At 51.4% G+C, this 27,030-nt stretch overlaps 1 protein-coding gene across 1 annotated transcript; it reads right to left on the minus strand.

Annotated features, from left to right (window-relative positions):
• Positions 1-298: 298 nt before the first annotated feature.
• On the minus strand, positions 299-26,954 carry TOX4 (TOX high mobility group box family member 4). The gene is made up of 9 exons (XM_029581276.1): positions 26,811-26,954; positions 17,263-17,331; positions 15,530-15,766; positions 9,108-9,368; positions 8,243-8,470; positions 7,081-7,161; positions 6,254-6,937; positions 5,715-5,890; positions 299-1,670 (listed from the first exon to the last, which is right to left on the minus strand). Exons 1-9 carry the CDS (start codon positions 26,871-26,873, stop codon positions 1,610-1,612), a joined length of 1,860 nt encoding a protein of 619 aa, XP_029437136.1. The 5' UTR covers positions 26,874-26,954; the 3' UTR covers positions 299-1,609.
• Between the last annotated feature and the right edge of the window lie 76 nt (positions 26,955-27,030).

Genomic DNA, 27,030 nt, shown 5'->3' on the forward strand with positions numbered 1-27,030 from the left:
CTGAATACAAGGCAGGTCTCCTCGCCAGGGTGCAGAGGGAGACCTGCATTCTACACAGGCTGCAATCTTGGGGAGTTGGTGGGGAAGCAGCAATGGAGTGAGCACATTTAACAGGCTAAGCATTTGCAGAGTTTCAAGACGGGGAAGGGTTACCTGAAGAGCTGATGGCCCACATTGCTTGCTGCTGCAGTACCAGGCACAAGCTAAACAATCCCCCCCCCCCCGCAGGCTGCATGCCTCCTTCCCTGTCCCTATGTCACAGCAGCACATCCAGAAAATAAAAACTTGACAGCAGGAATGGAGTTTTTGGCTTTGTATTGGCAAGAATATTTGACTAGTTAGTTCCCTTTCTATCCACACTGCAGCCAAAGGGAAAACTGGTCCTTTTGAGTCTGTCGGTGGAGCAGCGCTCTCAGTGGGTGGCTTTGAAGTGCACCATGCCTGTATTATTGCCCAAAGCTGTCACAGAATCTGCCTTCTCACTCACTCCAATTGCTGCAGCGTGCCAGCTCCTAAAATGGTCTCTTCCGGTGCTGGTCAGCTCTGGCTCTCTTCTGTTGCAGGAGTTACCCATCACTTTTTCACACACAGTGCAGAGGGGGCCACGGAAGAGGAAGCCAAGTTGGGTTCTGTGCTGGTATTTAAGGCTCCTGTCAGCAAACAGGGCCGTCGCAGAAGGAGGATCCTGGGTTTGGACACTGCAACCACGCCGTATCACTGGCCTGGCACTTTCAGCTCGGCTCTTGAAGTGAAAACAGGTCGCAGACACACCGCTCTGTTTTCCATCCTCTCCTCCCCCACCCCCCCTAGAACAAAATACATCATCGTAGGCCTAGCGCTGGAGACAGAGCAAAGCAAGGTTCTGCTTTTACAGTGTCACCCAGACACAAAAAGGTAATACTTTCACGCTCCTCCTCCTCACAAGTGCCACGCAAAAAAAAAAAAAAAAATCACTAAACAGCAGAACCTCCGTGCACCCTGCAAAGAGACCAAGAACTGTAGGCCTGGTGCCTGCATGGGTACGGGGGGTGGTTTTATAAGGATAACAAGGGCACTTTGCATTCGTTTCCTAGGGGCAGTTTCTTCTTACAATAAATTAGGCTAAAAAAACCCAAAACACTGGTGCCAGGGCATACAAAAAGAAAGCGGCTTGGATCAGAAAAGAAACACCACCTTTAAATGAACCGCAAGGCTGTGGACCAACAGCGCCCTCGTGTGGCCGGAGTGCAGACTGCAGCCCCTCTTCTCCCCAGCGCACAGGAGGAAGTTCCCCCTGTGCTGCTCCATTTAAAGTAGCACAGCGCAGGTGATTTTATTCTCCTTAATGTTTTCATATACTTACACTGGCCACCAGCGTTCTTATGCTTTCACCTGCTGCTGTCTCCTCCCTCCCTTCAGGCCACACAATTAAAAAAAAAGAAAAAAAAAACTGACAACACCGAATGGCTCTGTTTTGTAAAATAGGACAAAAGTTGGTTTCCACAGGAAATAGGGGGCATGGAAGTGTTATGGAGACACCAGTCTTGTCCGCCCCAGCCCCATTCTTATGTTCTCCTCGTGTTGTTGGGGTAGCTTGCATTCTCCACCTCTGTCCACTGAAGGAGATGGATTATTTCACAGCTGCAACGTTGCCCTGGTTCCTGGATGCCACCCAGGCCATGAAAACATCCCTAGGGTTCGGGGAGTTGGAAAACAGAGACAGACAGAGACAGCGGTTAACGTTTACTACATGCACAGCTGCAGTAGAGGCAGCAGCTATCAGCACAGTGCCAGCTCTCCACTGATCAGAAGCTGAGCAGGAAAGAACTGGGCCCTGTTCCTACCCAGCTCAGCCCAGACGGGTGGGTTTATATCTCCCTACCAGCCGATGGAAGCCGAGAACAAAACCTTGAGGCACTGCTCCATAACGGAGAGGGCCACCTGCAGTGCCCCAGTACTGACCTGGCTACCAGCAGATGGAAGAGGTGCAAACGTGCAGTCCGGAGTTAAAAACGAGTAAGGAGCTCCGGCTCCCCGAGAGGTTAGGTTCCTCTGAGGATCATCCCTCAAGTGGAGCAGGGCAAGCGGGGAGTTTGTGATCCCAGTCCTGACCTGGCCCTTGTCAGGTGGGGGTGCTTGATAGCCAAGGGTCCTCCCTGGCACCCTCAGTGCTCAGCCTCCAGAAGCAGGCAAGTCCTTTGCTTCCTTTTCTGGCCTGGTCTGTTTCTTTAAATAAAAAAAAGGGCACAGCAGTAGGGGCTGAGAGCAGGGCTGAGGCAGTGAGTAAGTCTCCGTTTTCCTGCCAGGTGGCAGGCAAGAGGGAGTGGGCAGAATTGCCGTTGTTGGTCGGGGCTAGGTGTTTGATATTTCAGCACTGGACAGCGTCGGAGAGCGCTTGTGGGAGCAGGGGCTATTTTTAGGCCCGACCCTGCCGACATCCGCACAGCAAAGTTTGTCGAGGCTGCGCTTTAAAGCAGGCTGGACTAGATACGGCCTCGTCTTGCTGAGAATGTGCCTGAGGGATGGGGGCCAGGACATCCGTGGGACTCCTGGGGGCAGGGTGGCAAGAGCACAATAATAGCTGGGCCAGCTCTGTAGATGCCGGGGGGGGGGGGGGGGGGTGGGGTTTCGGAGGAGCCGGCAGCCATTTTGTCAGCACACACTGGGAGTCAGGCTGCTATTTCAGAGCCTCGGGACTCCCCTCCCACGCTGTTTCTCGCTGAACAGGACCCTGCTGGTGGCAGGGGAAGGGGAGAGCTCAGGGAGTCGTTGGTCAGTTGCCTTCAATTCTGGAGGAGTTTTCCACAGATTTTGTGCTTTGCCTCCATCAGACTTATTTAGCCAGGAAGGGTTTAGGAGCCAGGAAGCTCAGGATCGGAGGCCTGTGGAGACAGGAAGGATCCTGCGCTCGTTGGGACTTGAATGGTCCGCAGTGGAAGAAGTTTCATTGGTGAGGACGGATGATCCTGATCAGGTGCCTTGGATCCCCCCAACACATCCACTGGAAAAGGATCCAGTGGATGCGTTGGGGGGATCCAATGCAGGATGCGGTGCCAATCGTGGAAAGTGGTCCCGTCTGTTCCAGAGGAACTGGGTCCGCTGATTCCCCAGGTGTCGGGAGGAGCTAGGGATTAAAGTCACCCAGGAGCATTCAGATAATGAAGGAGTGAACCAGGTCCTGGGGGGGATTACGGGGACCCCCTAAGGCTTTCCTGTTGCCGAAGGTGAAGAAGCTGGTGGACTCTCCCGAGGCAGGCCTGAAGATAACAAGGTCTATGGTGAAGTTATAAGCCTTGCTGGAGCAGCCCTTGGAGTCGTGGAGGATACCCAAGATGGATACCGCTGTGTCGGTGGTTACCAAAAAGATGACCATCCCAGTAGCGGAGGCGGCAGCTCTAAAGATGTCCAGGAGATTCTGCTCACGAGACTGTTTGAGGTTTCAGCTTTGAGTCTTTGTGTGGAAGTTTGATGCAGGGAGCCTGCTTTTGCTGGGTGCAGAAGGCACAAGACAAGCGGTCAGGGACGGCAGTTGAGTCAATGCAGGTGGACCGCTTGGAAGCGGGATTGGCCTACGTGGTCGTTGCTCTGTATGACATGATGCAGACGTCCGCCAGGAGTATGGTCTCTGCCGTGGTGGCGTGGAGGCTCCGATGGCTGCAAAATTGGTCAGCGGATATGTGGTCTAAAGCCCAGCTGTCAATCTCCCCTTCAAGGGGAAGCTGCTCTTTGGGGAGAACCTGGAGCAGCTCATGAAGCTGTTGGGAGAGTCGAAGGGTAATAAGTTACCTGAGGACAGAAAGGGCCCTAAGAAGCCCTTTCCGCCATGAGCTTGTTTTCGGGACGCGCGGAGGTTTTGTGCGGGCAGGAGCCCTGGTCCAGCGTCACAGAAGCAGAGTTCTGGCAGACAGCAGCCCTTTCAGAGTCAGCACAGGTCCCTGAGGGACGGTGGCAGACACAAGACTGGGCTAGGAAGGCATGTTGGGCCACACCTCTCGAGACTGTCCCTCTTTTGTGAGGAGTGGACCAGAATCACTTCAGACTAGTGAATCCTGGGGGTGGTAAGAGAGGGCTCGCCGCTCAGAGATGCCTTTGTGGTCTCCCACTGCGTCTCCTGGGGCAAGCGAGGGGTGGTGCGGGATACTCTATCGGTTGCAACTCCTGCATGCCCTCGTACCGGTGCCCAATGGCTTCAGAAGGAGACATTGTACATGCTGCTAGCGGTGGTACGCAAAAGGAGAGTTTCTAGCGTCGTTGGACTTGACAGAAGCCCATCTTCATATCTCCATTCGGGCCGAACATCGCAGGTTCCCCAGGTTCATGGAGAACACTTCCAATTTCGAGCTCTTCCGTTCAGGTTGCCAACAGCGCCATGAATGTTCACAAAGGTAATGATGGTAGTGGCGGAGGCACTCAGGAAGGAAGATATCCTGGTGCACCCGTACCTGGACAATTGGCTGAGATGGGGAAAATCGGAGGTGGAGTGTCGTCGTTCAGGCCAGCAGTTACTGCAGCTTCTGGACTCGTTAGGCTGGATGTCGAACCATGGAGTATCTGGGGGCACCGGCAGGTCCTCCAGAACTGGGTCCGGTCAAGGGACCGGAGGCAATAAGAAATCCCAATTAAGCCAGGTTCGCCCACTCCTCACTGGAAGCGGGAGGGGGCAGGTTGTCCTATTTTTACAAGGAGTAGGCCAAGATTACCTTGGACCGGTGGGTTCTGGAGGTTGCAAGACGGTTACGCCTGCGACTGTAATCGGTCCTAGCGCTTCACCGTGAGTAAGGCCGCCCATGTGAACACTGCCAAGCAAGGATGCGCACCCGTACCGGAAACGCCGGCGCACAGGAAAAACTGCGACAAGCCCAAACGCCGCACGACACTCACTGTGCTCAGCACAAGTTTCCTACCGGGGAAAAACTAAATTTACATGGCCCCTCTCACTCTCCCACGCCTGCGAGCCGTGGAGGAACCCGCTGGTCGACCACCCCAGCACTGCACCACAGCCCGAACCTCCCTGGCTTTAAAGAAACTTAAATCAGAGCAAAACAGATCACAAGAGAATAAAGAAAGGGATACTTCCCTGAATGGCATCAGCGGTGCACAGAAGGGGACTTCAGGGCACCAAGAAGGAGCCAGTCCCCTGGCTATCTAGGTCCCTGGAGACAGCGGGCCACAACAGCCAGGGGTATCCAACCCCTCAGTCGCCCGGCTCAACCTGAGGAGTGGCCCACAAAAGGAACCTCATATTCCTTAGGGAGCAGATAAAAATCTCCAACTCTAAATCCGTCAGGAATGCAGGTTTGCACCTCTGCCATCTGCTGGAGCCAGAGAAATACTGAGGGACTGCAGGTGGCTCTCTCGGTTATGCAGCACTGCCTCCCACCTGCTGGTAAGGATGCATACATCCACTGGTCTGGACTGATCTGGGTAGGTTCAGGAAGATTTCTTTATTTTAAAAGATTTTTTACCCCCCCTTCCTACGTTCAGGGCTGGGTACAGCATAGCCTGGATTCCTGCAAGTATTGAAGACATAGGCTGGGATTGGTGGCATAATAGCGCCATCGTCTGGACAAGGAGCAGACTGCAGCCCCTTTTGTTCTCCACAGATGGGACTTTTTCTAGACGGACTTCACACTGGCCCAGTGAAAGGGGGGTGAAACTCTCGAAAGCTCGTCAGAAATGCAGGATGTTCGCCCAGCAGCAAGCAGGGCCTGCCCCTCCTCCCAGCCAGCACTCACCTGCAGTGCCGCACCACACACTCGCTGCTGCAGTATTCTCTGTCCCAGTCTTTGCTTTCCACAGGGAGGTTCTCGCAGCCCGAGCGCACGCAGCGGGGCTGGGGAGAGGGCGGCGCCTCGAGTGGTGGGGAGCCACTGACCAGCTGCACCTCCATTGGGGCAGGGGGAGACTCCGTCTGGATGGGAAGGGAGTAGAGTGAAAGGTCACGACCCCACTAGCCTTCTCTTTTTCAGCCCCCCCCCATTTACTGGGCTGCAGCCCTGCGTCTCTGAAAGTCACCGCTCCTCCCACGCTCCTGAACTTCCCTTCATCTCGTTTAGCCGTTTACTTTTGTAGTGCAGATATATAAATGCAGTGCCTTGTGGTGGCAGGACTGGGTGGAAACTGCACTTCAAGGCACTGGTTTATATGAAAGTCACCTCCACCCCTTTCTCCCTACCAATGCCCCATCAGCTCCTACAGCCTCTCCCCGGAAACCTCAGCGACCTCCAGCCTCCTCCTGCCCCCCCCCAGCTGAACAGCAGATCACAGGTCTCACCTCTTGCACCACGTCGGTCTCCAGGTCCAGGTGCTGGGGAGGAGAGGCCGAGACGGCAGGGGCCTCTGGGCTGGCGACGGGGGAGCTCTCCTTGGGGGGCGAGACCACGGCGGGGACGGCAGGGAGGGGCTGAGGCTGGATCTGGAGCAGCGGAGCCGCAGGCTGCATGGGGGGCGGGATGATCTTGATCTGCAGGGGCGGGGGCTGCAGGTTGAGCCGCAGCTTCTGCATGGCCTGGAGGGGAGGCGGCTGCAGGATGGCCACGGGCTGCTGCTGGAGAGGGATCTGGGGCATCTGCTGGAGCGGGGGCGGCTGCAGGCGAGGCGGGGGCAGCTGCATGGCGGCCTGCAGGACCGAGCGAGTGACGATCTTGGTCTGGGAGGGGGCCGCCTGCAGCTGCAGGCCCCGGGGGGTCACCAGGCTGGCGGGGATGACCGTGACCACGCCCTGCGAGACGGCGGCCAGGGAGGACGCCAGCGGGCTGCCGCTCAGCACCTGCTTGCAGATGATGATCTTGTTGATGCTGGGCTGCGGGGAGGAGGCGGGGACCACAGGGGAAGGCATGTACTGGGAGGGGGCGGGGCTCACCAGCACCGCAGGGGAAGGGGGCGTGGGCTCTGCCGCCAGCGGGGGAGGCTCCTGAACCGGCTGCGGCACTTCCAGTTCCACCACATCTGCCACAGGCTGCGGAGGGAACAAAAACTCTTATGAATATACGCCCAGGCCACCCATCGTACCAGTTTACAGGCCCTCCCTCCCCTGCCCAACCCTGGTGTCCTACTCACAGCCACGTTTCTGCCACCCCGGATGCCCCTCGCCCTCCTTACCTGGGAAAGCTGATTTGCTTTGTACTCCGCCAGCGCTTTCTGGTAATCCTTCTTGGCCGCCTCTGTCTTTCTCTTGTACACCTGGGGAAAGGGACAGGCGGACTGTAAGCACAAGCCAAGGCAATGGCCCTGCCTCGCATCCGAGTGCCGGAGCGAGCCCTCCCACCCTGGAAAGCACTCTCGGCGCGCCGCTCCTCTCGTCTTCCCCTTTTGACGTTCTTCACTCTCCCTTTGGAACAAGAGACTCGAGGTTTCCTCAGAAGCCTAGGCCGGGGGACCGCTCTCGAGCTGTCCACATTCTGTGAGGAATCTCTTGTGTGTGCTCTCACTGGCAGTGCGGCTGTAAAATTATCCCTCTGGCTATTAAAGTCTGCAGGCATAAATCAGCCCTTTGGGTGGTGCCCGCTGCTCTGTGGCCTTCCGGCTCAGAGTGGCCTTCCTCACATCCTGCAGAGCGGCAATGGAAAAGGAAGCTCAGAATGTGCCCCGTGCCGGGGGGGTTATAGCTGCTGCCTCCTCAGATAAGGGCTCGCAGGTGCGGCCCGGCTCACATCGGCCCCATTTCCCCCAGCCACCCCGTCGCCACGATGCGCGCTCGCCTCCTGCCCAGAGGCAACAAGAGCCAAGGTTCTCTCTGCTGCCTATGTCACAGGGGGCCACGGAACGGGGAGGGCCCCGGGATTCTCGGCCAGGACACAGCCCGACCTTTCAATGCCACCTTCGTCAACGAACTGAGCTGGGGGGGGGGGGGGGCAGGGAAGGATCTGAGTCACCATTTCCCCAAAGGGCTCATTTTTCATTGTAAGCGGCGAAAAAAAAAAAAAAAAAAAAGATGCGCAAAAAGCAACAAATGTCACTTTACCGTGCTGTGCCGTCAGTGGTGGAGCTCACCCCTACAAGGAGCCTTCTATTACCCTCACAGAAAGTCCAGTTATACGCTCAGGGTCTGCAGAGTCACACAACAGTGCTCTAGACTCGGCCGCTAAGCGAGCCTCCATCTGGGAGAGGACACCGGAGTCGCCCCCCCCCCCCCAGTTAATCAATTTCCAATCCATATTATTATTACATCAATCTATAGCCGGAAGCTGGGGATACATAATGTGTGAATCTGAGATCTGTCCCTCTATAACACAGATGATTTTTGCCAGGCCCCGCCCCTTACCTGTTTCTGCTCCTCTCCCAGACTGTCCCACATGGAGGCCACGATCTTGGACACCTCTCCGAAGGTGGCGTTGGGGTTCTGGCCCTTGATGGCTGCTTGCGTGTCCCGGAAGAAGAGGGCGTAGGCCGAGACGGGCTTCTGCGGCTCGTTGGGGTCTTTCTTCTTCTTTTTTTTGGGCGTTTTCTGCTTCCTGCCCGTCTCCACTGCCACAACCTTAGGCACTGTTATCTGTGGTGGGGTGAACACTGGTGACTGTACTGAGCGGCAAGACGGGGGCAGAGGCAGAATCTCTCTCCCACCAGTCACTCTGCTGCTTTCTTTATTGACGTGAGAAGCCCAACGCCACGGGTGACGGTTTTATAACCTCCCTCCTTCCACTATAACTCCAGTCTTAGCAAGAACAGTCCTTTACGTTAACGGACACAGACCACAGCTCCCTCTGAAAGCTCTGCATCCATTACTGCCATCTGATGACCACGCCACCCCCTTTCTGATTAAGCCCCATGGAGCAGGGCTGCTCTCAGTACTATAAACATCTAGTAGTGCTATCAAGTATTAGAAGGCTGTGGGTGCTACCTCTGCAGCTTCCCCGACTCCCCCAGATGACTGGAAGGGCAGAAGTGGGACCTGAAATTGAACCCAGATCTCCCAACACAGCCGGTCTGGGACTGGTGGAGCAATAAGCACGGGCAGAGGGCAGAGTGCAGCCCTGCAATTTAAAGCGACAGCTCTTGTTCTAAGTGTTGCATGTAGAAGAAATCCCACTGACCTACGTTACTGACTGGGCCGATTAGAAGGGCAGGCAGACCTGTAGGAAACAGGTAAATGTTGCTAGAACTTCTCCTTCCTTCCTCCTCGGTCTCACCTGCCGGAACTCCTCTGCCTCTTCCTCGTGCTGTGAGCCAGTGGGGGAGGGCGTAGTCGAGAGGCGGTCCTCCGGCGACTGAACTGGGGGCAGAATGGCCCCGCCCCCCAGGCTGAGGCCCAGCTGGGAGCTCAGCTCCGACTGGTCGATGGTGGTCAGCTGGCCATGGGCCAGCAGGTCTGAGGCTAGGCCGGCCATGGAGACGTCAATGGTCACGGGGGGGTTGGCGCTGTACTGTGTCCCGATGGCATGCTCCAACTCCTGCAGGGAGAAAAAGCAGGGGGTGGAGGAAAAAAGCTCAATACGACAGGGCAATAAAAGGCACCTCCAGGCCGCTGGGTGGAGGTTCAGCCGGCAAGACCTCAGGAGCAGCCCAAGGAAGGGGCCAAAACTGTTTATTTAAAATCATTTCTAGCTCCTACTTTCACAGAGATCAAGGCAGATCATAATTCAGCATTCACAAAGGCATTAAAACAAAATAATATTACATACACACAAGCATGAGCCAATTTAAAGGAAAATTGGTTCTTGCCTGCTGATTTTCATTCCTGTAGTACCACAGATCAGTCCAGGCTCCTGGGTTTTGCCTCCCTGCCAGCAGATGGAGACAGAGAAAGTTTCACAGACACCACCTCTTAACAATCTGCTGTGCCACCTGCAGCTCCTCAGTATTACCAAGTACCCAGGCATAAAAAGATAAAAAATGTTTCCAATACTCAACACTATCAAATTCCCCGGAGCAAGCAGAGGAGAGAGTAAACTTTATAAAGCAATTAAAAAACTCTATTGAAAGGATTAACGAGAAACCTGTGCCATTCTTCAGTTATTCAAGAACGAATAAAACAGATCGAGCGGACTCTTAAAACTTCTCTCCACCACTAGGCAGGATTCTGGACTGATCTGTGGTACTACAGGAACAAAGATTAGCAGGTAAGAACCAATTTTCCTCTCTCTGTATGTACCCAGATCAGTCCAGATGGGATGGGACTGCGAGCATCCCGCTCGAAGAACACTTTCACCAAAGCTGTCAACGTCCGGAGCCCGGACATTCAATTGGTAGTGCCTGGCAAAGTATGTAGAGGCTTCCAAGTAGCCGCCCTGCATTCTCTGCCCAGGAGGCAGTCTGGGAACAGGTAGAATGAGCCCTTAACCCCTTCAAGACAGGATGACCATGACAAATATATGTAGACCCAAAAGCCTCCTTCAACCACCGCACAATTGTGGTCTTCGATGCTTTCTGACCCTTTTCTGCACCACTCCAGAGCACAAAAAAGTGATCCAATAATCTGAAACGCTTAGTGACTTCCAGATACCACAACAAGGCCCTTCTGACATTCAACCATCTTAATTCTTTTACATGAGGTGTACCAACCTCCAAATTCGTAAAGGCCAGAAGCTCCACTGACTGACTTAAGTGGAACGCTGAAACTACCTTCGGCAGAAAAGATGGAACTGTCCTCAGAGAGACCACGGAATCGAAATCCACATAAATGGTTCTCTGCATGACAGGGCTTAAAGCTCAGACACCCTTCTGGCTGAACAATCGCCACCAGAAAAACCCCACACCTTCAAAGTCAGATCTTTTATGGTGGCCCTCTTTAGAGGCTCAAATGGCGCCTCACACATGCCTTTGAGGACCAAATTAAGGCTGCAAGAGGGGTGTATCCGATGAGGGGGGGGGGGGCACAGATGCTTCGCCCCTTGGAGGAAGCATACCACATCTGGATGTGCAGTTAGGGCTATTCCATGAACCTTGCCTCGCAAGCACCCCAGGGCTGATCCCTGCACTCCCAGGGAACTAAAGGACAAACCTTTTGACAGGCATCTCTGCAAAAAGGCCAGAAACTGCGCCACCGAAGTTCGCCGAGGATCAAACCCCCTCACTCCATACATCAAGCCTCAAAAAAACTCTCCAAACCCTGGCATACGCCAAGGAAGTAGAAGTCTTATGAGCATGCAACAGAGTAGAAAGAACATCCTCAGGATATCCTTTCCTTCTTAATTGCTTTCTTTCAAAAACCAAGCTGCTAGACAAAAGCGATCTGCTTGATCTGAAAATAGAGGGCCCTGTCATAGAAGCTTTGGCAGTTGGCCCAGTCTCAAGGGGCCATCCACTGTTAGATTGATCAAATCTGCAAACCAAGGTCTTCGTTGCTATGCTGGAGACATGAGAATCACCTTTCCTGGATGGACCTCTATTCTCTTCACAACCTTGCCTATCAGGGGCCATGGTGAAAACATAGATCAGAATGTCATGTGGCCAAGGAAGAACCAGGGCGTCGACCCCTTCCTCTCCGTGCTCTCTTCTGCTGAAGAAGCACGGTGCCTTGGCATTCCTATGAGCTGCCATAAGATCCATTAGGAATGCCCTATCTGCGAGAAATTAGGTTCATTGCCTCCTCCGAGAGCTCCGATTCTCCCGGTCCAAACGTTGCCGGCTGAGAAAATTCGTTTGCACATTGTCGCATCTCGCTATGTGTAAGGCCTCTATCGAGGCCAGATATTGCTCCACCCAGGACAACGGCATCTCCGCTTCCAGAGCAACTGCTCGGCTCTTGGTACACAGTCACATTGTCGGACAGGACCGACTGCACTGCTGCTCAAAAGAGGAAGAAACTCCTGCAGGGTCAACTGTACTACTCTCGTCTCTAGGCAATTGATGGACCAAGCCGCTTCCTCCACTAACCATTGGCATTGCACCAACTGGGACTGACAGACAGCTCCCCAACTGTAGAGACTGGTGTCAGTAGTCACTACTATCCACTGGGGCACCTTGAGGTCCACCCCTCAGCACAAATGGTTCCAGCCAAGCCACCACGAAAGACTGGATCTGGCAGACTCTGTAAGTGGTGATGAAAGATGACACTGCTCTGAAATCGGATCCCACCAGGCTATCAATGCTTTCTGTAGAGGCCTCATATGGGCAAACGCCCACGGGACCAACTCCAAGGTCGAGGCTATGGAACAGAGGACCTGCAAGTAATCCCAGACCCTGGGCATTCGGGCCTCCAACAGGTTCAGAACTTGAGTCCACAGCTTGACAATCTGCTCCTCTGGGAGAGAGACCTTCCCCATTCGGATATTGAAGCGTGCACCCAAGAACTCCAAAATCTGTGAAGGAGAAAGGTGACTCTTGAACAGATTCACTATCCCAACAAACTAAGGCATTGCACCACCATGTCCACCGCTCGTCTGCAAAGGTCTTCTGACTTCGCCCGAATGAGCAAATCACCCAGATATAGGTGGGACCAGCATGTTGTCCTTTCTGAGGGCTGCTGCCACCACCATCACCTTGGTGAAGGCCAAACGGGAGAGCACAAAATTGAAAATGCCTCCCCAGTATCTTAAACCAGAGGTACTTCTGATGGCCCAGGTGAATCCCTATGTGCAGATACACCTTCATCAGATCCAAGGAAGCCAAGAACTTCCTGCTTCTCACCGCTGCTATGGCGGACCTCAGAGTCTCCATCCGGAAATGGGAAACTTTGAGAGCTAAATTTTACCTTCTTTAAATCCGGAATTGGATGAAAGGTTCCTTCCTTTCTTGGCACCACAAAATAAATGGAATAACGCCCCGTCCCTGCTCGTCCTGGGGAATGGGAATAGTGGCCCCCAGCATTCGCAGCCGCTATATGGTCTGCTAAACGATCAACGTGTCTGCCGAGGCACAGGGAGACACCATAAACAGGATTCTGATCGGCAGAGAAAATTCTAGTCTTGTCCTATCATGCTTAGAACCCACTGGTCCAACGTGATCTTGACCCATTCCTTGTAAAACTGAGTCAGACGACCCCCAGTGATTGGAACAGAGGAGTGGGATGGCCTTGCCTCATTGTGCCGGCTTGGATCAGTCTCTGCCCTGGCCTGAGCCATCCTGGCCTACTTTGTGCCCCCGAAATGGCTAGCACCAGGACTGCGACCTCCCCGAGGTCTTCCTTTGGCCAGCAGCCGGAGCTCTGATCTGATGGAAATGCCTTTGCCCCAAAAACAGAGAACGAACTGGGAGAAATCATTTGGACCCTTTTGGCTTGTCCTCTGTGCACTCTCTCTCCCAGATGTTTGATCAGCTGCTCCAAGTCTTCCCCAAACAGAAGTTTTACCTTAAAAGGCAACACTCCCAGGTGAGCCTTTGATGAACTGTCCACTGACCAGTTTCTTCACCAAAGCACCCTCCTAGCTGAAACCATGGCAATCATGGTCCTGGAAGAAGTGAGAATGAGGTCATACAAAGCATTTGCAACATAAGCCATCGCAGCCTCCAATCACTCCTGGGGTGACATCTCCTGCCCTCTGCAACTGCTATACCCATCTCAAGCTAGCCCGGAGCATGAAGCTGCTACACACAGCTGCATGGATGCCCAGAGCAGACACCTCGAAGATCTTCTTGAGATGTATCTACAGCTTCCTGTCCTGTAAATCCTTAAGAGCTGCTGCGCCAGCTACCGGAATTGTGGTCCTTTTTGTAACAGCCAATACCAAAGCATCCACTTTCGGCACCCTCAAGAGGTCCAAAGTGTCTTCAGGCAAAGGATAAAGCTTATCCATAGCCCTGCTAACCATAAGGCCAGTCTCCGGAGTATTCCACTCCCTAACCACCAACTCTTTAACAAACTTGTGAAAAGTCTTGGCTGGACCCCTCAAGCCGGTCATGACTGGATACTTCCTCCGGAGCAGTTATTCCTAATTCTGCCAGGACTGGAAGAATCAGGGGCCCAAGTTCTTCTCTTTGAAACAGGTGAACTACCTTGGGATCGTCGCCTTCCATCAACAGGACTTTTGTTGCATCCTCTTCTGGATCCCTTGGGCATCAAGAAGGATCAGCATCGGGAGACCCATCCCCAGATGGCAATCCCTAATCAGAGTCCTCCGAGGAATCCTCCTCGGTGGCCCCTGACCTGGAAGGACCAAGGACCTTCTGAATCCTAATGGCTCCCGAAGCCCCTGAAAATCTGGACTTCCTCCTGTGGGAGATTCTGCCACCCTCCTGTGGGAGATTCTGCCACCCTCCTTCTTAGGAAAGGGCTGCTCAGAGGCCTTGCAGGCTAAAAATGCCTTGTGCATCAACAAGATAAACTCAAGTGAAAAAGGAGAGGTACCACCAGAATCCTCTTCCAGAGGATCAATCTCCTCCTCCGACTGTCCCCCCTGGGCCCCCCAGGCCTGTTTGGAGCTGAACTCGGCTGGACAAAATCTCGGGCAGGAGATCCCCTCCCCCCCTGCAGACTTCACCTTAGCAGTGAGCGTATCCAAGATGGTCACCATTCCTGCGCTCAGCGGGAACGGATCCTTGGGCCCTCGCATTGCAGCCTTTGGCCCACCAGAGTTGTGCTGCTTCTGTCCTGATGTGCTCTCTCCACCAGAGAGGCAATGGGAACAGCGGCTGGAACGAGAAAGGTTCACGGAGCTGTCACCACATGCGGTGCACGGGCACCCCTTCAGCATGATCAGGACCGGCTGCGACCACGCAGCAGACACCCGAAGTAGGAAAGGCAGCGGGAGTGCCTAAAACAAAATATGCGCTGCTGAAGCCGTCTCCCTCTACCACCGGTTATAGGAAATTAAAGCAAAGAAAACGTACCTGCTTCCTTTGATTTTGTTTCTTTTTTTTTTTTTTTAACTTTATAAAAGATACAAAAGGAACAATCTTATCTGAAGTGCAGCAGAGGCTTCTCCCAATCTTCCCAGAGGTGAGGGAATTGGACCACCAGCTTTCACCTCAGGCGAAATCCAGTGAGCAATCTAGGGTCCCCAACCCCTGCTCGCCCACCTCTGCAACCAGGAGGGATGGTCCCACCAGGACCTACTAACCTCTGGGGAGAGAACTCTCTGCTCAATCGAACCTCTTCTTATTTTATTATTATTTTTTTTGGTCAGGTACAGAACTGCAGGATTTGCACCTCCTCCATCTGCTGGAGACAGAAATACTGAGGAGCTGCAGGTGACACACCGGGTGAAGAGGTGGTGTCTGTGAAACTCTCTGTCTCCATCTGCTGGCAGTGAAGCAAAACCCAGGCGTCTGGACTGATCTGGATACGTTACAGGGAATTGCACCATGGGCCTGCAGGGGACCATGGAAGCCTTCAGAATTACAGGATCCTAAAAATGAATGGCAAGATTTCCACAGGCTACAAATCTGCAAGAACAGCAAGCCCTCCCCAACACACAGGGTCCCAGTGAAAGTCTGTACATGGGAGCATCACATCTCTCCTTGGGCCACCCCAGGAGCTTCAAATATTACTTGAACAGGCCAGGAGATTTCATGTAGTTAAGAAAAAGAGAAACCAGATGCCGGGTGATTTCTGCTTCTTTGGGACTGGCAATGAACGATGTACTGCTGCAGCCGAGGTACTCATTGTCAGCATGATTAAGATAGGGGGAGAGAGGATGACATCCACTTCTCACTCCCCCACCCCTAGCCTCACCATGGAGAATCCGCTGCTCAGGAGCCCTCCGGCCTGCTCCATCACCTCGTGGGACATGCCAACGGGTAGCTCCAGCGTCTGCACCCCATACTGGGCAGAGAAGCCACCCTCGTGGGCAGGATCGCCCAGGTCATCGAAGTGACTGACCACATCCGAGACGGCCAGCGTGGGGTCGGCATCCAGCGAGATGGGTGGGAGCTCGAACTCCTCATCACCCAGGTTCGGGGTGTGGAACGTCTGCAATTCCAAAAGAAAACAGTGAAAAGAGAGACAAATTCAGAAATGGATGACAAATCAAAGACCCCCAGGCCCAGCCAGTCTATGCTTCATTCTCCCTCCCTATAGCAATGCTACCAACCCAGTTTCATCTCTGATTTTACCACTTACTCCCTAATGCTGAAGAACCTCAATGCCCGTCCCAGGCTTTACCCCTCACTCCCCCACCTCTGAGGATCCTCTGTGCCCGTCCCAGGCTTTACCCCTCACTCCCCCTCCTCTGAGGATCCTCTGTGCTTATCCCAGGCTTTACCCCTCACTCCCCCACCTCTGAGGATCCTCTGTGCTTATCCCGGGCTTTACCCCTCACTCCCCCACTTCTGAGGATCCTCTGTGCTTATCTCAGGCTTCACCCCTCACTCCCCCACCTCTAAGGATCCGCTGTGCCTGTCCCAGGTTTTACCCCTCCCTCCCCCACCTCTGAGGATCCTCTATGCCTGTCCCAGGCTTTACCCCTCACTCCCCCACCTCTGAGGATCCTCTGTGCTGATCCCAGGTTTTACCTCCTCACTCCCCCACCTCTGAGGATCCTCTGTGCTTATCTCAGGCTTCACCCCTCACTCCCCCACCTCTGAGGATCCGCTGTGCCTGTCCCAGGTTTTACCCCTCACTCCCCCATCTCTGAGGATCCTCCGTGTCCGTTTCAGATTTTACCCCTCACTCAACTGCAGAGAATCCTTTGTGCCCACCCCTGGCTTTCCTGAATCCTGTTACTATTTTTAACTCCCACCATCTCCCCTAGGGAGGTCATTCCAGGTATCCACCATCCTTTCTGTAACAAAATATTTTCTAATGTTACTCCTGAGTCTACCCTCCTAGTCTCATATGATGAGCCCTTGGTTCTAGGATGTCCTTTGGAGCAGAATATCACTGCCTCTTGTGCATTCCTTATAACTCAAAACAAGTAAGTTAATAAAATACTTTAAGCACAGAAACCCAGAATCAGTTATTAAAGCAAGAGATCGGAGATTGGTTCCTCTGCTCAGAACAAAACTACAGGAAAGCACTCGCACATCTGATGTGCCTGGCAGTGGAGCTTGCTTTGAGGTTCCTCTAACTTTAATCAGCCAACCAGGCATGAGCCAGTATAGTAGCTTGGCATTTTCTAAGCAGTGGGACCTAAGCACACACTTGAAGCTCAGTCCTCTACCCACCCCATCCTTGGCAGCTGTTCTGCAGGCCTAAGAGGACCTCTGTCTCCAGCCTGACCCAAGAGCTCAGCTGGTGGTTTAATGGCACGTTATTTTTCAGCAGGAATCTCTGCTGATGGGGACTCTTCTCAACAAGGTGGCCATTTTATGGCATCACAGAAGGGACGGCCATTTTAGGATTCTTCGCATGCGCCCCTTCAGCAATGAAATCCCGGTGGGGGAGGGGGGAATGACGTTTCTCTGAAACGCCAGTACTGATGCATTAGGAGGAATGCAGGTATCCCACCAGAAAAAGCCCTCACTCACCTCAGCTCCCGTGAGGAAGGGGTGACCTGAACCGGTGATAGTCAGGTAATTATCGCTGCTCCCAGGAAACTGGAAAAGAAACAAGAGTCATACCCCTAGCTCTTCCCCCTCACAGAAATGTATACATGAACAGAAAACAGAGGCTCAGGGTCAAGTGAATGACAGCGGTAGCGATGGCTTTTGGTTTGTTCTAGTCACCCAAAGTTTTCAGAACATATTGAGGAGCAGGGGACAAGAGAATTCTGATAGGGGGCTGGATTCTGCATCTACATAAAACACAGTTGGCAGGGAGATGTCTCTCTAGAATACTAGATTCTGATCAGGAACCACATTTTGTAGACCAAGTTAGGAAAGATTTGCATTTAAGTAGGGGAATAAAACCAAAATTTCATATAGCTGGACATCTGCCCAACCATCAGTCAAGTGAAAAGAATTAATAGGCCTTTAAAGGCATCATTAAGACAGGAAACTAGAGGTTCAAGAAAAGGTTAGGATATTAGTGTTTTGATTGCCCCGATGGCACTTCAAAAACAATAGTGGTAGAGTAGGTTTCACCCCTATTGGAGTAATCACAAACTGAGAACCCTAGAGGGAAGGAGGTGAGAAGAACCTCCAGATCAACAATCACAGACAGATGGGGCTTAGACCTTCTGCAGCACATAACTACGGCTAAGAAACATTAGATCAACAATTAGGTTTCAACTGGAAGACAGTGAAAAAAAAAAAGTCTGAGTAGATGGAGAATTCCAACAGTGTGATCAGGAAATTTAGAAGAAAAGAATCAGGAGCTCCAGTAACTCTCCCCTCTCTCACAATTAGCTATGCCAGAGGCGAGTTTAGTGGTATCACTTTTCCCTTAAGGACTCAAGACGTGATCCAGGAAATTACAGACCAGTGAGTCTGATGTCTACACCAGACAACATGGTAGAAAGTATCCTAAAGAACAAAACTGCTGAACATATAGATGAGCAGAGTTTAATGGGACAACGCCAACATGGATTTAGTCAAGGGAAGTCTTGCCTCACCATTTGCTACATTTTTGTTTTAGAGCGTAAACAAACGTGAATAAAGGTGAGCCAATTGATACAATGTATCTGGATTTCCATAAAGCATTTAACTAAGTCCCTAATGAGAGACTTCTTAGGAAATTAGAAAGTCATGGGATAGGGGGCAATGTCCTGTTGTGGATTGCCAACTGGTTAAAAAGACAGAAAACAGAGGTCGACTAAAGGAAAATTGGTTCTTGCCTGCTAATTTTCGTTCCTGTAGGTACCCAGAACGGTCCAGACTCCTGGGTTTTGCCTCCCTTCTAGCAGATGGAGACAGAGAAAGTTTCCCAGACACCGCCTCTTAAACCACCTATGCCTCTGGCATAGCTAATTGTGAGAGAGGGGATAGTTACTGGAGCTCCTGTTTTGAAGTTAACACATGATTCTTTTCTTCTAAATTTCCTGCTCAGTACTGATAAGTGCCCAAGCAGAAAATCCCAGAACAAACATCTAACAAACTTCTTACAAACCATCTCTATAACCTTCCCCAGAACGAGCAGAGGAAAGAGGAATAATTAAAAACAATTAAAAATAAGGAACCTTCTGAAAAGATCCAAGAGAAACCTTCAAAGTTATTACAGAAACCAGATCGAGCGGACTCTCCACATGCTTTCACCTCCATCAGGCGGGACTCTGGACTCATCTGTGGTACTACAGGAACGAAGGTTAGCAGGCAAGAACCAATTTTCCTTTCCCTGTATGAACTCGGATCAGCCCAGACTCCTGGGATGTACCAAAGCTTCCCTAACCGGGGTGGGACTGTGAGAGTCCCGCTTGTAGAACATTTTCACTGAAACTACCGACGTCCGAAGCCTGGACATCCAATCGGTAGTTTCTGGCAAAGGTATGTAAAGACTTCCAAGTACCCGCCCTGCAAATCTCTTGTGGCGACACTAGTTGACATTCTGCCCAGGAGACCATCTGCGAACGGGTAGAATGAGCCCTTAACCCCTCCATGATGGGACGACCACAACATATGCGGAACCAATAGGCTCCTTCAACCAATGCGCAATTGTCGCTTTTGATGCCTTCTGACCCTTTTTTGCTCCACTCCATAGTACAAAAAGGTGATCCAACAATCTGAAATGGTTAGTGACTTCCAGATAACACAACAAAGCTCTTCTGACATCCAGATGTCTCAAATCTTTTGTATGACGCATACCAACCTCCAGATACAGGAAAGCTGGAAGCTCCACTGACTGCAGTGAAAAGCCAAAACTGTCCGCAAAGACTCCGGAATCCGAAATCCACAAAAAGGATCCCCTACACAGCAAGGCTTGAAGCTCTGTCACCCTTTTCTAGCTGAACAAATCGCCACCAAGAAAAGCCCTTTTAAAGTGAGATCTTTCACGGTGGCCCTTTTTAGAGGCTCAAACAGCGATGCACATATGCCCTTAAGGACCAAATTAAGGCTCCAAGAAGGACATAGCGTATGAAGAGGAGGGCACAAGTGCTTAACCCCTCTGAGGAAACATACCACATCCAGATGCGCAGCTAGGGTTGACCCACACATCTTGCCTCGCAAGCAGCCAGGGCAGACACCTGTACTCAAGGAACTAAAAGACAAACCTTTCAATAGGCCTCTCTGCAGAAAAGCATGAACCTGCGCCACAGATGCTGTGAGGATCAATCCCTTGCTCCATGCACCAAGACTCAAAGATCCTCCAAACCCTTACACACACCAAGGAAAGTAGAAGTCTTGCATGCAGGGTCGAAATAACTTCCTCCAGATATCCCTTCTTTCTTAACTGCTTCTTTTCAAAAGCCAAGCCACTGGACAAAAGCAATCCGATTGATCTGAAAATACAGGGCCCTGCTGAAGAAGGTACGAAAGATAACCTAGCTTCAGGGGTCTATCCACTGCTAGATTGACCAAATCCGCAACCACGGACTCTGTGGCCACTCCAGAGCTACGAGAATCAAATTTCTGGGGTGGATCTCTATTCTTAGGATCTTGACCAGCAGGGTCCATGGAGGCAAGATGTAGATCAGAACATCTTGTGACCAAGGAAGCATTAGGGCACTGACCTTTTCTGCTGCATGTTCCCTTCTGCAACTGAAGAAACACGGAGCCTTGGCGTTATTCCGAGTTGCCATTAGATCCACATGAGGTACGCACCATCTGTGCAAAATGAGGGTCATTGCTTCTTTCGACAGTTCCCACTCTCCTGGGTCCAATTGTTCTCAGCTGAGGAAATCCTCTTGCACATTTCAGAGCCTGTATGTGTGAAGCCATTATCAAAGCCAAATGCCACTCCATACAGGACATCAGCATCTCAGCTTCCTGAGCCACCGCCCAACTCTTGGTACCTTCCTGGCAGTTGATGTAGGCCACCATCGTCGCACTGTCTGACAGGACTCTGACAGCGCAGTTGTGCAAAAGCGGAAGAAAGCCCTGTAGAGCCAACTGCTCCTCTCTAGTCGATTGAAGACCAAGATACTTCCTCTGCCAACTATTGGCCCTGTACTGACTGGGACTGGCACACAGCCCCCCAACCAAGAGACTGGCATCTGTAATCACCACCATCCACTGAGGCACCTTGAGATTCACTCCACGGCACAAATGGTTCTAGGCAAGCCACCACAAAAAGACTGGAGCTGGGGAACTCTGTAAGCAATTGAGGAAGATGAAACCACTCTGACCTTGGATCCTACTGGGAAAGCAGCATTCTGTAGAGATCTCTTATGAACAAATGCCCACGGGACAAGCTCCAAAGTTGAGGCCATGGGAACTCGGACCTCCAACAGTCTCCAAACTTGCGACTGCAACTTGCAAATCCGCTCCTTCGTGAGAAAGACCTTTTCTACACGAGTATCAAAACACGTGCCCAAGAATTTCAAGACCTGCAAAGGAGAAGGATGGGTCTTGGCCAGATTCACTATTCAGTTCAAGGATCTCAAGCGGTGCAAGACCAATTCCACCACCTGATGGCAAAGGTCCTCCAACTTTGCATGGATGAGCCAATTGCCCAGATATGGGTGAACCAGCATGCCATCTTTTCTGAGCACTGCCGCCACCACGACCTTGGTGAAAGTCCTTGGAGTACAGCGCAAAACTGAAAGTGCTCTATTGATCCCGGCATATTCCGATGTGCAAATACACTTCCGTAGGTCCAGGGATACCAAGAACTCTCCGCTAAGCACCACCGCTGACTGACCTGGGCGTCTCCAACCGGAAATGGGGACCCTTGAGAGCAAGTCCAGAATCAGATGAAAGGTCCTTTCCTTCTTTGGCTTAAATGGAATAACGTACTTGGACAGAAGCAGGCTAAAACAGTCAGACCCCCTCGGTCACCCGGCTCCACCTGAAGGAGCCTAACACCTCAGGGAGCTTCCGAATATTAATTCAATCTAATTTTTTTTTTTTACTTCTGACAGACTGCAGGTTTGCACCTCTGCCATCTGCTAGACACAGAGAAATACAGAGGGACTGCAGGTGGCGCTCTCCCAAAGTTTTGTTCTCTGCCTCTATCTGTTAGGGATGCACAAGCCCACTTGTCTGGACTGATCTGGGTATGAAAAGGAATACAGAATATGATAATGCCTCTGTATCGCTCCATGGTGCGACTTCATCTTAAGTATTATGTGCAGTTCTGGTCACCACATCAGAAAAAAAGATATCGCAGAATTAGAAAAGATACAAGAAGGACGACCAAAATGATAAAGAGGTTGGAATGATTCCCCTATGAGAAAAAGCTAAAGAAGTTAGGATTCTTCAGCTTGGAGAAGAGACAGCTGAGGGGAGATATGATAGAGGTCTATAAAATAATGAGTGGAATGGAACGAGTAAACAATTTTTTACTCTTTCCAAAAGTACAAAGATGGGGCAATAATGCACAAGGCCCTCACCACAATTCATAAAACCATATACAATCAGCAACTAGACCTCCAGATTCCTCTCAAATTATATTCATCCTCAAGACCTATAAGAGAAGCGTACAAAGGTACTCTGCAAGTTCCTCCAACAAAAGCCACGCGACTATCATACACCAAAGAACGAGCATTCTCTACGGCAGGTCCAACTATCTGGAACAATATGCCCACTGACCTCAGACTAGAACGTTGCCTTCGAACTTTCCGCAAAAAACTTAAGACCTGGCTCTTCCTCCAGGCCTTCCCCTAACTTTCTAAGCCATTAATTGTCAACCGGACAGGACTCTGCTTTACCGGCTAACGCCCCGCTATGTTTAGACATTATAATTAAGCCGCCCTTTCTTTTGTTTCATTGCCTTTTCTAGTTCTCTTCAGTTACACTGTCCTATACCTCTGACTAGCCTAGCCTCCAAGTTAACTACCCTTGTTATATGTAACTTCCGCTTCTAGTGAATTGTTCTTGTTTAAGTTATACCCTTTGTTACATGTAAACCGATCTGATATGAAATTTTTTCATGAAGGTCGGTATAGAAAAGTGTTAAATAAATAAATAAACATAATGAAGTTACTAGGTAATACATTTAAAACTAATAAAACATTTTTTTTTTACTCCTTGCTTAATTAAGCTCTGTAATTTATTGCCAGATGACATGGTGAAAACTGATAGTGTAGCTGGGTTTAAAAGAAAGTTCCAGAAGAAAAAGTCCATAAACCATTAATGAGTTACAGAAATCCACTTCTTATCCCTGGGATAAGCAGCTTGGAATCTCTCTACCCCTTGGGATCCTGCCAGGTTCTTATGACCTAGCTTGGCCATTGTTGGAAACAGGATTCTGAGCTTGATGGACCTTTGGTTTGACCCAGTATGTCAAGTCTTATGTTCTTATATTCAGGATTCAGCTTTGGATCCTCATGGAGGGTGATCAGGCAGTTCCCAACTCCGTCTTTGGCCACAGCCTGCCCACAAGTCCAGGGAACAGCACTGCTAAATGGTTACGTCACTCCTTCGATCTGGTCTGCAAGGGATCACGTGCCCTCACAAAGTCAAAACATCTTGAACATCAGTCAAGATGAATGAGTAATTGGGCAGGCCTGGCTGAAATGATCTAGCTGCCTGACGCAGTGAGGCCACGTACCGCCTCAGCAGGTATGTACGCATTAGGCGCACAGCAGGGCCTATCTGCACCACGTGTACCAATGGCCTATGGGGGGAAATGGCGCCGCACAAAACTGTGTGCAAGATGGCGCTGCTGCGCCCTGCCACATGGAGTGCCCACCAAGCCTACAGCGAGGCCTAGCCCATCAGAGGCCACTCAACCCACTCAGAAACCCCCTTCCCTTGCCCCAACGGGATCGGGAATGTTGTCGGTACAGTGTGCCGAGCAAGGAGACAGGAGGAAAGACTTACCAAAGCCCTTCCACATCTCTGAATCTGAGACTCCTTCTTTTACTTACCTGGGCTCAGTGCTTACTGGCTGAGTACAGAGACGGTCTCCAGCTGCGGGGGGAGAGGGTTTAGGCTGTCACTGCCACACTCTGCTTCCTGCACCTGCTGCCTTTTAGCTGCTTCAGCAGCCAAGTCCATGCTGGGAGCCGGCTACTGGACCAAGGCAAACCTCTGAGGGATCTCAGAAATAGTCTCAGGAATTCTCAACTGGGGGAGGGACCCTTAGGTATCACGCAGGAGAGCGGGGCTTGATCTCTCTCTCAATTTAAGGGTAAATTTCTCCTTCAACCTGGTGCTGCAATCCTGCTAAACACTGCTGCTGGTGTGGGGATAGCGTCCACATCTGCTAGGAGACAGAGTGTCGATGTCGGCTTTGAAACCTGATTCTATCTCCATTCGCTAGCAGGTGAGCACTTAACCAACTCATCCTCAGTCCATCTGGTTAACGCTAGGAAATTAAACATTCCCAGGTCTTAATGGGTCTTTGCTGGTCTTTCCAGACATTCAGAACTGCGGCTTTGTTAAACTTCTTCCTGAATGAACCACTGATGATATAAAACCATCAGGTCTTTACTCTGATGTGCAGGCACTAATAAATTGGGATCAACTGACCTCTAGCTGGGCGTATATTTACTTACACTTGTTCATACTGATAGCAAGCAGGCATGGGAAGGGATTACGCATAATATACACAACCTTCAAGGGTTTTTTTGAGAGGCAGATTCTTGATGAAAGTCTCTGTTAGGGTGGAGTCCTACCACACTGGGTGAACTAAACACTATGATGCACCCTACTGTGACCATGACTGACCTCTGCTTTTCCTCTTGGCTCCCTCCCTTCCGGGTTCGTGCCCCTGGAGGACTTCCTCACTCCATAAAATGCATACCATCCACCCTCGTCCAGTTCCTGCTCTATATGCACCTCTGCTACATCAGTGACACCAAGCCTTCTTTCTTCGGGACAATATTATCAGAGGACAGTGGCAAAGGTACCCGCAAGGCTTGCTGTTTCTTAGCTAATTAACAGTACACTTTGGCAGTCAGTCTGCTAAACGAACTGTTATCTGCCTCTCAACAGCCACCATGAACCAGAGGAGGAGGAAGGCCACAAACACATATATAAGAAGAAACATTGGAAACATTCTACTGGCAGATCTGGGAAAGTTACAAGTTTATTTAAACTCATCTGCTATGCAAGCTTGCATCTGTTAGTTGATGCGATAGACTGCATAATTGTGAGATGATTATACCAATTTCCAAGCAATATTAGATCAATGTAGTGAGATCACAAGATATGGAATTAGCTAACTTGTTACCATATACAGAAATTTAGACTAATAATGAGATAATCTGTAACTCTAATTTGCCCCTATAGAATGCAGAAGAGCGGCCTTCTGTTCCAACTTCACTTCTCTCTCTCTGCTTCTACCTGCCTTTCTTTCTGTAAATACAAGAACACACTAAGACGACTGCCTCCCAGGGAAGGAGTCTGGCAGATAGAACCACAGATTAAAGAATTTACAGACATACACCAAAGGAAAGCATGGCCTGGTCTAAACCTGGTTCTTCTAAGTCATGTATGGGAAATCTAAATGCCAGCAAGTATTAGAGGATGATAGTGACCCATTCAGTACACAAGGCAAAAGATCCCTGAAATAAGATTAATTACCAAGGTCAATATCCTCTGATCCTCCAATACTGACCTTTGCAGTGGTCACCTAAGCTAAAATAAATTCTGGTAGCAGGGAACATGAGATGGATATTCATCAAGGGGAGAAAGGCAGAATATCCACAAATTAGGAGGCTGCAAACCATGCTGGCAACATATGCCAGGGCCCTTTGGATACATACATGAGCAAGGGCTTTATTCAGCAGTAAGGGGGACTGAAGCGCTGCGTGGCTCCTGAAGAAAATGGGATGCTCCATGGGCCACATTTACCTTTTATAGGAGCAAAGTCATTCTACCAGTGCCCGTGAGCTTTAGGCACCATACATGACAACAGGTGCGCAGCACTACCTCTGAATAATCTACCGGTCTGCCAAAACCAGTGAAGAATCACAGTCAGGCACCTCGAGTGGGACTGAAAGAGGGAAGGACGTGGCCTCCCGTAGTCAAGTTAGCCAGGCAGTCCTGCTGCCTCGCTCCCAAGCTCCTGGCTGCTCGGTTTTACATCTCTGTGATGGTGGTGAATTGTCTGCACTGAAACTGTGGGCTTCATCGCCCTGTAAACGAGTGTGCGGTGAGAAAGTCTGCCTCTCTCTAAACACACACACCCCTCTCTCTTTATGCAGGGACTCTCTGGGGGCCCTTGGCTTGATGACACCCGGACAAGGTTTACAGGAGGGCAACAGAACGAGAAAGGGGGGTGGAACGGATGGCGGAGAGAGAATAAGACAGAGGCGGGGGGGAATAGGTCAAGTACCCGCGGGCAGATTTTAACACCACTTTTTTTCACTCAATTCATAGTTAAACGGTGCAGTTTATTGCCAGGAGTACAGCTGGGTTTAAACAAACAAGCAAGCAAGCACTGCATCCCCCCCATCCCGAGGGGCGTATTTGGTGCGGCAAAGGCTAAGCCACTTTCCCGTGCAGTAATGGGGTTTTCCCCACACAGAAATGGGACCTTGTAACCTGCTTAATGCATGCACCGGGCAGAACGCAAGGCAAACGAAACGAGATCCGCCCGCCCCTTGGAAGTTGCCCGACCGAAGGCCCCGGGCAGACAGAAAACAAATCTCCCGTTTCACTCCGCCAAACGAAAAGGCCTGGCCGAGCTCCCGGAGGGCGCGGGTCCAGCCACGGTCGCTGACAAGCTGCCGGCCTCTTCCGCGGGACCTTGTGCTCATTTGTTCCCAGCAGGGCCTGCCCATGGAGCAGAGCCGCCCGCCTCACGCCTCCTCATTATTATTATTGGTGATGCTACCGGGAAATGGGACGATCAAAGAGGAAGCGGAGCAGAACCGGAACCAGCGGCTCCCGAGGAAGGGGGGGAAGCTCCCTGAGGGGCACCGTGCGCATAACTCTGAGGTGGGGGGGTGGGGAGGACCCTTCTCCCGGCCCGAACAATGCCCAGAGAGAACACAGGGGGAGGGGGCAGCGCCGAGTCCCTTAAAGGATATAGAGGAAGGGCCCCGCTTCCCCGGGGGAGGCACGCGAGGGAGGTGGGAACCGCTCTGTACCTCCATCGCCGCCGCCGCGTCCTCTCCTCGCCACCGTCCGCCGCTTCCTGACACAACCAACATGGCCGCCGCCCCCGGCCGGAAGCGAGGGCGACCGGCTTCCGGAACAGAGGAAGTCGGGGAGACGTTAGAGAGGCGCGCGCGCGGCAGGGTCTTTTGTTTGTGCGTGTCAGAAACCTGCACGCTGCAATAAAGCTTAAACAAACAAAAAAAAAAAAAA

The sequence above is a fragment of the Rhinatrema bivittatum genome, chromosome 16 (genome assembly GCF_901001135.1).
Source record: "Rhinatrema bivittatum chromosome 16, aRhiBiv1.1, whole genome shotgun sequence".
Taxonomy (NCBI): Eukaryota; Metazoa; Chordata; class Amphibia; order Gymnophiona; family Rhinatrematidae; genus Rhinatrema; species Rhinatrema bivittatum.

Bases quoted from the DNA above. Each gene is read 5' to 3' on its own strand.
- TOX4 (XM_029581276.1), bottom strand. From the start codon at position 26,873: ATGTTGGTTGTGTCAGGAAGCGGCGGACGGTGGCGAGGAGAGGACGCG. The intron at 6,938-7,080 runs GTAAGGAGGGCG...TTCCCTCCGCAG, and splicing joins AAGCAAATCAGCTTTCCCAG to CCTGTGGCAGATGTGGTGGA. The intron at 1,671-5,714 runs GTGAGTGCTGGC...CCCGAACCCTAG, and splicing joins TGTGTGGTGCGGCACTGCAG to GGATGTTTTCATGGCCTGGG.